General features: G+C 41.2%; 1 protein-coding gene across 1 annotated transcript; it reads left to right on the forward strand.

Annotated features, from left to right (window-relative positions):
• Positions 1–3,543: 3,543 nt before the first annotated feature.
• LOC112236854 (claudin-11) lies at positions 3,544–7,793 on the forward strand. Its single transcript, XM_024405452.2, has 3 exons — positions 3,544–4,238; positions 5,216–5,380; positions 7,053–7,793. Exons 1-3 carry the CDS (start codon positions 4,013–4,015, stop codon positions 7,316–7,318), a joined length of 657 nt encoding a protein of 218 aa, XP_024261220.2. The 5' UTR covers positions 3,544–4,012; the 3' UTR covers positions 7,319–7,793.
• The last annotated feature ends 4,795 nt before the right edge of the window (positions 7,794–12,588 follow it).

Below are 12,588 nucleotides of genomic sequence, written 5' to 3' on the forward strand. Positions count from 1 at the left end.
TCTTTTTTAATGACTTTGATGTTTTAGTGAGTTCCTTGCTCATATATGATTTAGAGACCGTTTTTAGTTGTTGTTATATATCACATTCCTCTGATTCAATCCCCCGACTGTTCTGCTGAAGATCTAACTGTAGTAAATGAAAGTTAAGTCTGACACCCACTCACCTTTCCCTCCCTCCCTCCCTCCCTCTGAGATCCCAGATTAAGTCCTTGAGATTCCCTGATTCAGACATTTCCCTGACAACTCACCACCTGATCTGTCCATCATAACTCTCCTCTAGACACTCTCTCTCTCTCGCTTTCTCGCTATTTCTCTCTCCTCTATTTCTCTCTCTGTATCTTATTACTTTACTAAGCTGCGGAGATTGCGTGAGGAGGGGTGTGAGTGTGTGATACTGTAGAGACACTGTCGTGCTGCAATATAGAGCTCTGTCCACTATTGTCTGGCCTTATGCCAACTACTACCAGCACTGCAGTATCCTTCTGATGATATATGACTCAATGACATCTCTCTCTCTCTCTCTATATATATATATATATATATATACATATATATATATATATATCAGAGATCTCTATATCTCTCTCTCTCTTTATCTTTCTCAGAGATCTCTCTCACCTTTCACTTTCACCTCTCTCTCTCTCTCTCTCTCTCTCTCTCTCTCTCTCTCTCTCTCTCTCTCTCTCTCTCTCTCTCCCCTCTCTCTATCTCTCTCTCTCTCTCTCTCTCTCTCTTTCTCTCTCTCTCTCTCTCTCTCTCTCTCAATCTCTCCCCTCTCCCCCTTCTATATTTGTACTTATTTTAATCCACCTCAGCCTTTCCTCCTCCTCTCCTCATTTCCCATTCCCCCTTTCCTTTCCTCTTTTCTCTCCCTCCTCCTCTCCTCCTCTCTACTGCGGTAGATCAGGTAAAGAAGCGATACAATATTATTTTCCAGGCGACAAGAGGTTTGAACGACGAAGCTGAGAGAGGGGGGGCTAATTTAAGCAGTTAGGAAACAGAATATTAATAGAGGGAGTGAGTGAATAGAAGTCCTGGAGAGATGTCAGCTAGAACATTTTACTTCCTACATAGGTCTACATGCTGCATAATGATAATATCATCTCTAGGATAGTTACTTCCTACATAGGTCTACATGCTGCATAATGATAATATCATCTCTAGGATGGTTACTTCCTACATAGGTCTACATGCTGCATAATGATAATATCATCTCTAGGATGGTTACTTCCTATATAGGTCTACATGCTGCATAATGATAATATCATCTCTAGGATGGTTACTTCCTACATAGGTCTACATGCTGCATAATGATAATATCATCTCTAGGATAGTTACTTCCTACATAGGTCTACATGCTGCATAATGATAATATCATCTCTAGGATGGTTACTTCCTACATAGGTCTACATGCTGCATAATGATAATATCATCTCTAGGATGGTTACTTCCTACATAGGTCTACATGCTGCATAATGATAATATCATCTCTAGGATGGTTACTTCCTACATAGGTCTACATGCTGCATAATGATAATATCATCTCTAGGATAGTTACTTCCTACATAGGTCTACATGCTGCATAATGATAATATCATCTCTAGGATGGTTACTTCCTATATAGACCTACATGCTGCATAATGATAATAGCATCTCTAGGATGGTTACTTCCTATATAGACCTACATGCTGCATAATGATAATATCATCTCTAGGATGGTGACTTCCTATATAGACCTACATGCTGCATAATGATAATATCATCTCTAGGATGGTTACTTCCTACATAGGTCTACATGCTGCATAATGATAATATCATCTCTAGGATGGTTACTTCCTACATAGGTCTACATGCTGCATAATGATAATATCATCTCTAGGATGGTTACTTCCTATATAGACCTACATGCTGCATAATGATAATATCATCTCTAGGATGGTTACTTCCTATATAGACCTACATGCTGCATAATGATAATATCATCTCTAGGATGGTTACTTCCTATATAGACCTACATGCTGCATAATGATAATAGCATCTCTAGGATGGTTACTTCCTATATAGACCTACATGCTGCATAATGATAATATCATCTCTAGGATGGTTACTTCCTATATAGACCTACATGCTGCATAATGATAATATCATCTCTAGGATGGTTACTTCCTATATAGACCTACATGCTGCATAATGATAATATCATCTCTAGGATGGTTACTTCCTATATAGACCTACATGCTGCATAATGATAATATCATCTCTAGGACAGTTGCTCTAGTTTTGAATAACATGTATTAGCTACATTGTGGATTAATTTAACCCCATATGAATGAAATAGCTGTTAATATCTTAATCTTCAATACAACTATAATCCACAGTCTTACCAGCCTCCTCTGGCTTTTGTCCTTGAAAGGAAACAGTCCAATTCTGAAGGGAAAAACCTGGTCATTTAATTCATAGTAAGCCTAATGTCATCGAGGTCAAGGTGATTCAAATGTTTTAGTAAAACAGGCTCCTAAAAAGGCTCCTATTCTGATAAGCCACAACTCCAATGACACCCACACCTGTAGATTCCAAGCCTTTAAAGGTGAATATGTAAATAGGAAAAATACAGACACATACCATTGGCCAAGTTATAATGAACAGCACAATTCAATACTCACAGTATTTAACGGATGTCTTGCTTGTCCTTCATACCTAAGTTGCAGTAATGTTTCATTTCATAATGACTGTGTTGCTAGAAGGCAGCCCTCCTCCTGATGACAGCCACTCTGCTGTAGTGACAGAGCTGTCATAGTGAAAGACTAAGAGTCACTTCATTACGCTCCTTCTCCTCCACTCTCTGATTTAAAGGCCACACACACGCACACACACACACACACCAGGAGAGCTGAAATCCCATCATCCTTCACTGTCATCCTGGCATTCTGGCATTCATCATCATTACCATAATATTCCCATTCCCATGATGCCTTTCTCCTACTACATCATCGTCCTCTATCTTTCTCTCTCTCTCCTTCTTCCTGCCTCTCTCTCTCCTTCTTCTCCCTCTTCCTGTCTCTGTCTCCCTAACTCCCCGGGGGGATGGCTACTCCATTAAAATATTAATGAGTAATTCTGATGAAGTCCCTTCAGACTCCTGAGCAGGAGTTTATAAAGGTAGCTGAACATGGGGGCCAATAAGTTGTCCCCTCCTCATGCCTGAAGTACCAGCACTAGGTCACCCCCTGGTGGACACACCTGGAACTGACAGGATTTTCAATAGCCAGGAGAGGGCAGTAACACTTTACAAATAATTTTGAGAGAGACAGAGAGAGAGAGAGAGAGAGAGAGAGAGAGAGAGAGAGAGAGAGAGAGAGAGAGAGAGACAGAGAGAGAGAGAGAGAGAGAGAGAGAGACAGAGAGAGAGAGGGACAGAGACAGAGACAGAGACAGAGAGAGAGAGAGAGAGAGAGAGAGAGAGAGAGAGAGATTTTTAAAATTGTATATTTCTCTCCATCCCTCCGATTGGTTAGAAGTTTCCAGGTAGTTTTTTCAGACCTTTCTCTACAATAAAACTAATGGAAAAGTGCTGAAGCGTCTCTTTAGAAGTGGAGACTCTCCAAACTGACAGGACTACACAACAGACCCAGGAGAGACAACACACAGTTCTGGGATTACTTCTTGAGGAATTTTCTCATCGAAAACTAACACTAACTTCACACAGCATTTGGCTATCATTTTCTTCTGTTTTACAGTTTTCACCAGGGTTTGTACAACACAGGACTATTTTGAAATCATAACAATACCTTTCACAATAGTCCCACAGGCGTTGTGAGTCTGGCAAGCGAGGCTACTTTCACACAAGCTTCAAACTATCTTTAAAGTATCGTCAGTTGTTTTTGGACTATTTGGGCTGTGGACTGTCCAATTCACCGTCTTGAGTCACTCTGACTGCCTGGACCATTTTACGTTTTTATAAACCGTTTTTGGAGACTATTCTACCCCCAGGACTACCCTACCTCTCATTGCCATGGCGAACAGCTGTCTCCAGCTCAGCGGTTTTGTGATGAGTTGTATCGGCTGGGTCGGGATCCTTATCGCCACGGCCACCAACGACTGGGTAGTGACATGTAAATATGGCATGAACACCTGCAAGAAGATGGACGAGTTAGGAGCCAAGGGCCTGTGGGCTGAATGTGTCATTTCAACCGCCCTCTATCACTGTATATCACTGACACAGATATTGGACCTACCGGGTAACAGAACATTACTCTACTGTATAATACTATACTCTACTACAATATACTATACAGTAATACATAATAATACTATATTAAAGGTAACAGAACATTACCCTACTGTATAATACTATACTCTAATGTAATATAGTGTACAGTAATACATAATAATACTATATTAACGGTAACAGAACATTACTCTACTGTATAATACTATACTCTACTGTAATATACTATACAGTAATACATAATAATGCTATATTAAAGGTAGCAGAACATTACTCTACTGTATAATACTATACTCTACTGTAATATACTGTACAGTAATACATAATAATACTATATTAAAGGTAATAGAACATTACTATATTATACTATACTACATTCTACTATACTCAAATATATTATACTATATTACACTATATTGTCCTACAATCTACTATGCTCTACTATACGTGACTATATTATACTCCACTATACGATGCTATAAAATGCCACACTCTACAATACTACACAATACTATACTACATTATACTATACCCTAATATACCTCAATATACCATACTCTATTATACTATACTCTACTAAATATTACTAACATCTACTATACTCCACTATACTATACTCCACTATACTATACTCTAATATACTCCACTATAGTATAGTATATTATACTACACTCTACTATACACCACTATACTCTACTCTACTATAGATAGATGATACTACTATATTGAGGTTAATAAATAAGAAATAACAGGGCTGTGCAGACTGCTGCATCTCTGTGGCTGTGGACTCTGACCAAGAGGTTATGATATATCGGGAATATTTCACAGCTAAAGAGTATTGTTTGTCCCAAGCCTAAACCGATAGTCTACAACAGCTAGTCTCAAACTCAAGGCCTGGATATCTTTCCTATTGGAATCAACCAAGATTACCATGGCACATTTCAGGCCATACCGTTTATCTCTCTGTCTCTGTGTGTCTGTGTACAGCATACATCCAGACGTCGAGGGCGTTGATGATAACTGGATCCCTCCTGGGGCTGCCTGCAGTGGGGATGGTCCTAACAGCCACGCCCTGCATCTCTCTGGGTGATGAGCCTCAGTCAGCCAAGAACAAACGATCCCTACTTGGGGGAGTTCTCATACTGCTAGTGGGTAAGTCTGGACACAAACACACACACACACACACACACACACACACACACACACACACACACACACACACACACACACACACACACACACACACACACACACACACACACACACAGACAGACAGACAGATACACAAACATGCACACACAAACACACACACGTACAGACAGACAGACACTTGAGCACAGAGACAGATGTTTGCACACACATTACAACATATGGTCATACTTATATCAACCCCAGTTCCAGCCGCTGCCCCTGGTCTAACCTTGACCCTTAACCCCCCCATCCTCCCTCCCTCTCACCCCTCCCAGCCCTCCCTTTAACCCCTCCCAGCCATCCATCTCTCCCCTTCCTCCCTCCCCTAACTCCCACAGACACACACCCACACATGCACATACACAATTCCCTACAGTTCAACCCATCCCCCAGACCACCATTCCTCCCCACCCACCTCGTCCACACCCTCCTTCCCTCCTGCTGGAGAATATTTTCCCATTTGTTGTTTGACACAATATAAAATGTGTTTGATCTGCTTTTCACTGTCCAGTTTTCCAACACCCTGTTCCGCATGATGTCCATCGTATGTGTGTGTGTGTATATATATGTGTGTGTGTGTGTGTGTGTGTGTGTGTGTGTGTGTGTGTGTGTGTGTGTGTGTGTGTGTGTGTGTGTGTGTGTGTGTGTGTGTGTGTGTGTACGATGTCGTATATACTACTATAAGTACAATATTTACCTGTGTTGGTCCCATATTTCATGAGCTGAAAAAAAGATCCCAGCAATGCTCAAACGTACAAAAAGCTTAGTTCTCTAATATGTTGTACACAAATGTGTTTACATCCCTGTTAGTGAGCATTTCTCCTTTGCCAAGATAATCCGTCCAGCTGACAGGTGTGGCATGTCAAGAAGCTGATTAAACAGCATGCTCATTACAGAGCTGCACCTTGTGCTGGGGACAATAAAAGGCCACTCTAAAATGTGCTGTTTTGTCACACATAACAATGCCACAGATGTCTCAAGTTGTGAGGGAGCGTGCAATTGGCATGCTGACTGCAGGAATGTCCACCACTGTTGCCAGAGAATTTAATGTTCATGTCTCTACCATATAAGCCACCTCCAACGTTGCTTTATAAAATTTGTCAGTACATCCAACCAGCCTCGACATCCGTCTTCTTCACCCGTGGGATCGTCTGAGACCAGCCTCCCGGACAGCTGATAAAACTGAGGAGTATTTCCGTTTGTAATAAAGCCCTTTTGTGTGGAAAAACTCATTTTGATTGGTTGCCCCTGGCTCCCAAGTGGGTGGGCCTATGCCCTCCCAGGCCCACTCAAGGCTGCGCCCCTGCCCAGTCATGTGAAATCCATAGATTAAGGTCTAATTAATTGATTTAAATTGACTGATTTCCTTATGTGAACTGTAACTGAGTAAAATGGCTGCATGTTGCTTATGTATTTTTGTTCAGTATACATGCGTGTTTATAATCAAATCAAAATCAAATTGTATATGTCACATGCGGCGTGAAATTCTGACTTCCGTGAAATTACCGTGAAAATCTAACTTCACGCGCCCCTAACCAACAAAGCAGAGTTAAAAAGGACAAAAAAAGTAGAACCTTCTATGTGTATTAAATGTGGGCGTTAATCTAAATCATTCTCTCTCCTTCCTGTATAGCTCTCTGTGGGGGGGTGTCCACCGTATGGTTTCCTATCGGAGCCCACCAGGACCAGGGACTCATGTCGTTTGGGTTCAGCCTGTACGCTGGCTGGGTGGGCACGGCCTTCTGTCTCCTGGGAGGGGCCATGATCACCTGCTGTTCTACTGAACCGTCCCAACACTACAATCACCATGACAACGACAGGTTCTACTACTCCAAAGGACAGGGGCCTGGCAACCCTGTTCCACCCTCCACTAACCACGCCAAGAGTGCCCATGTTTAGACACACATGAAGTACATACATGCACACACACACACGCACACGCACACACACACAGACACACACCAGTGTTGTGTAACGCAGAGCGACGTCTAACCTGGAGCCTGAAGAGAAACCAAGGGGTCCTGATCGGGACAACCCTGCTCTGATGAAGGACTAATTTTCATCTCTTTGTTATACAATGAAGGCTAGGATTAGGGTTCTTTATTTTACAATGAAGGCTAGGGTTAGGGTTCGGGTTCTTTGTTCTACAATGAAGGCTAGGGTTAGGGTTAGGGTTCTTTATTTTACAATGAAGGCTAGGGTTAGGGTTCTTTATTTTACAATGAAGGCTAGGGTTAGGTTCTTTATTTTACAATGAAGGCTAGGGTTAGGGTTCGGGTTCTTTGATCTACAATGAAGGCTAGGGTTAGGGTTAGGGTTCTTTATTTTACAATGAAGGCTAGGGTTAGGATTAGGGTTCTTTATTTTACAATGAAGGCTAGGGGGTTAGGGTTCTTTATTTTACAATGAAGGGTTAGGGTTAGGGTTCTTTATTTTACAATGAAGGGTTAGGGTTAGGGTTCTTTATTTTACAATGAAGGCTAGGGTTAGGATTAAGGTTTTTAGTTTTACAATGAAGGCTAGGGTTAGGGTTAGGGTTCTTTGTTTTACAATGAAGGCTAGGGTTAGGGTTCTTTGTTTTACAATGAAGGCTAGGGTTAGGGTTCTTTGTTTTAAAATGAAGGTTAGGGTTCTTTGTTTTCTACAATGAAGGCTAGGGCTAGGGTTCTTTGTTTTACAATGAAGGTTAAGGTTCTTTGTTTTCTACTATGAAGGCTAGGGTTAGGGTTATTTGTTCTACAATCAAGGCTAAGGTTAGGGTTCTTTGTTTTACAATGAAGGCTAAGGTTAGGATTAGGGTTCTTTGTTCTACAATGAAGGCTAGGGTTAGGATTAGGGTTCTTTGTTCTACTGTGAAGGATAACTGTGGATGGAAAGTACTGTGTACCTGTCAGTGCATTTTATAGAAAATATAGTGTACCTTTTTTAATAAAGACTGTCTTGATTTGTAGTTTTTTGATAAATACCATGTCTTGAATGTTTCTTATTGTTGATTATACATTGATCATTATGTGGGTACCTACCTGTGTTCCAACAGAACTGTGGTAAGGAAATGTATTATTATATAGTTTCATTATATGATGACAAACCGATGAAATTGCAATATAGCCCTTCTCTCAAACACTGCCAAGTCAGTTTCTTCAGCCTGATGGAACGGTTAGTGATAGGGTTGGCCTAACAATCTGGCCATCCGGAATCACAACAACACGCTGACTTCTTCCCCATGGAAGCGCGCACATCGTTTTTCGTGACGTTGTCAGCTAATCCGTTTATACTGTATGCAGCGTTGACCGTGAATGCAGTCTCTGCTAACGCAGGAACATTACCTTTACATTTCTAACGCGCTATAGCGCAGACCTTTAGTGCTACGGATTGAGTGGCCGTAATGAACAAATTATGTTTTGACAAAGAGAACTACAACTAAAATTGTTAAGATAACATGATTCATTTCCTGTTTGATCCACATCTGTAGCAGAGGATGTGTACTGTTTCTATGTCTCCAGGTTTTATACCTCTGGCAACATAGTCCCTCCCTTTTTCACGTCTAGACCTCTGCATCTCTAATGACACCCTACCCTATATAGTGCACTACAAAGGACAGATGGGGGTAAACACGACATTGTATGTGTCTCTGGCCGATAGTAACGCAGCACACTGGGGTGTCATTTCAGATGTGTTTGTTCATATGCATTCTATACACCAGAGTAACACTCCCTCTCGGTTGTTCTAGCAATACATCTTTGTTTAAACACAGAAATGTTTCTGGATCGTGTTTATCTTGGTTACTGTGTTGTGCTATCCCCGTTTTTTTGTTTGATTTTCTGTAATAAATAAAAATGTCATTTGGTTAATACTAATAATAATAATGACAAAGTCCCAATGTTTTTCATGTCAAGTTAAATGACTAGCTAACTGTTAAACACACACACACTAGCACAACACACACACACACACACACACACACACACACACACACACACACACACACACACACACACACACACACACACATCATCTACTCTCCCCGTCTCCAGCCGTGTTTCCCTAACTGTAGCAAAATAAACACTGACATTAGAGGTATTATCACTGGTGCTCTGGTTCAATCTGATCCAAAAACACAGGAAGTGTAGCACTGATGTACTGATGTAATCAGTAATCCTAGTCTGTGTTCCCGGAAGCACATCTGGCCTTGTGAACTGTCTGTTCTTTAACCAGGACACAGACGTGTGTATTTGTGTGTGTGTGTGTGTTCACCTAGGGCATTGTTATAAAGTGTGTTATCAGTGGAGTGACTCTGACCTTGTCCTGGTTAGCTCAGCACAGAAGGCTCTGTTCCCTGCAATACACTGATACACACTTTCCTATTATATCCTCCTCTATGTAGCAGTGTGTGTGTGTTCATGCGTGTTTCTGTGACAAAAACAGAGCCAGTCCGGTTCATATTTGCAATAAATAATGTTTAATTGTTGCATGGAGGCGATATGGACAACTCAGCTTAAACAAGTGCACTCAGGAGCAGAAACACACATAGGGCCTGCATTCAAAATGGCACCCTATTCCCTTTATAGTGCACTACTTTTGGCCAGAGTCCTGATAGGGTGTAATTTCAGACAAAGTCAAAAACAATAACAGAAAACCCCAAATACATCAGAACATTTTACAACTTCAGATACCAAAAATATGCAGAAGAAAAACAAATATCTAGTCAGCAAACAGAAGCCAGTCTCAACATCCCACAAAGACAGCCAGCCACAGCAGGAGAGAGATAGAGGCAGGAATTCAATCGCAGTGCATTTCATTGACCGATTGAATAAACCAGCAATTTAACCAATGTGGATAGCTGGTGTTAATTTATATCACCCGTCCCTAAATGGGCTTTAGGAAGCTTTTAGGAAGAGTGTTGACGTTCTGTGCGGTTCAAACCGGAATGCATTATGATTGAATACCCGGAAGTGGAGAGAAACATGGCACACCTTCTTCCGAGACAAAATGAACAAACAAACAGCACCTCAGACTTTAAAAGCAACAGTGGCAACATTTTCTTTAGTGTTGTAATAAAATAGTGTTTATTGTTTTTTAATGTTTTTATAACCTTCTAATTTGCCTACTTTAGACTGTAATAAATGTTATAAGATCGTTAAAAGAAAACGTATTTTTTTAACATAACCTTAACCGACTAGAGATAGAAGTAGTTAAAAAATAAGCTTTTACCGTTTCCTCCCAAGCTGAGCTCTGATTGGGCGAAATACAAGAAGTGAAATTGGATAAACCTCACCCACTTACTGTGGAGGCCCACCATTGGAGGACCTGGGTAGTGTGGTTAGGGGTAGTTGTGGGCGTGACCCAGCAGTAGAAAAATACTCCTATTTTTGTTTGATCGTTTTCCTCATGTTTTTGTTTCAATGCTGTTGGATGAACTGCATGTATTTACTCTAGCTAGTGAATGTAACTGTATGTGTTTACTCTAGCTAGTGAATGTAACTGCATGTATTTACTCTAGCTAGTGAATGTAACTGTATGTATTTACTCTAGCTAGTGAATGTAACTGTATGTATTTACTCTAGCTAGTGAATGTAACTGTATGTATTTACTCTAGCTAGTGAATGTAACTGCATGTATTTACTCTAGCTAGTGAATGTAACTGCATGTATTTACTCTAGCTAGTGAATGTAACTGCATGTATTTACTCAAGCTAGTGAATGTAACTGAATGTGTTTACTCTAGCTAGTGGATGTAACTGCATGTATTTACTCTAGCTAGTGAATGTAACTGTATGTATTTACTCTAGCTAGTGAATGTAACTGCATGTATTTACTCTAGCTAGTGAATGTAACTGTATGTGTTTACTCTAGCTAGTGAATGTAACTGCATGTATTTACTCTAGCTAGTGAATGTAACTGCATGTATTTACTCTAGCTAGTGAATGTAACTGTATGTATTTACTCTAGCTAGTGAATGTAACTGCATGTATTTACTCTAGCTAGTGAATGTAACTGCATGTATTTACTCTAGCTAGTGAATGTAACTGTATGTATTTACTCTAGCTAGTGAATAGTTCTCTACAAAGTTAACAAATGTTGTGGACTTTGGCTTGCTTTGTAAACACAGGGGGTGGAGTTAGTGGTGGTGAGGGGTGGAGTTAGTGGTGGTGAGGGGTGGTGAGGGGTGGAGTTAGTGGTGGTGAGGGGTGGAGTTAGTGGTGGTGAGGGGTGGAGATGAAACCAAAGAACCACCACCTACTAAATTTGCTACATATCATACCCCAGTTCCAGATCGACCAGTCCCCTTCACCCTATAGTTTCCCTTATCAGGGGTCAGGGGTCAGCTTGGAGTGGGTGTTGTTAGTTCTATAATGTCTCATAGCCGTCGGTCACCACATGCAAATACAACATCTACATCCATGCTATACACATTAGCATGCTATCACATTCACCTGCCAGCCACATTACATAGCCACAGGCATGGAACACACACACACACACACGCACACACGTGCACACACACACACACACACACACATACGCGCATGCACACGCTCACACACACAGAGACATAATATTTACAGTACAACTAAGGAGCACAGAGTACCTACTGCAGCCCCTTTCTGGTTTTGGGTTCAGCTGAACTGTGTGTGTGTGTGTGTGTGTGTGTGTGTGTGTGTGTTTCACTGGACAACACAAGCGAGCCCACCCCTGAAGAGCAGAGAGAACCCTGGGTAGTGTGGTTAGGGATAGAGATTAGCGGTTAGGGGTCGTGGAGAGTAGGAGGGGTCGCGTGGCATCTTTAGTTTAGTGCATTTGACAAGTAAGGCTTCCCCAAGGGGGTGGAGACCATAGAATTAGAGGGTTCTATGTGACTAAACACTCAGAGATATTTGTCTGATGTGAGAGCAATTCTCATCTCGTCTTCTCTCTAATATAGTAACGTTCATTTGGAGATTTAGCACATCTGTAGGCAGAGCAGAGCAGGGTGGCGTCCATTACTCTGTTTAGAACAAATCTGTCATTTAGAACCTTTCCATTCTGAGCTCTAGTAACGCAGCAACAGGGGCTTGTGGGGGAGGGATGGGGGGATTCATAGTGTGGGATGGAGCAAAATAAGTCACAAACACACTCCACTAATAAGACCCTGAAGGGGACATAGATACAAGGTGTAAAAGCGTACACACA

This window comes from Oncorhynchus tshawytscha, linkage group LG14 (assembly GCF_018296145.1).
Source record: "Oncorhynchus tshawytscha isolate Ot180627B linkage group LG14, Otsh_v2.0, whole genome shotgun sequence".
In the NCBI taxonomy this organism is placed as follows: domain Eukaryota; kingdom Metazoa; phylum Chordata; class Actinopteri; order Salmoniformes; family Salmonidae; genus Oncorhynchus; species Oncorhynchus tshawytscha.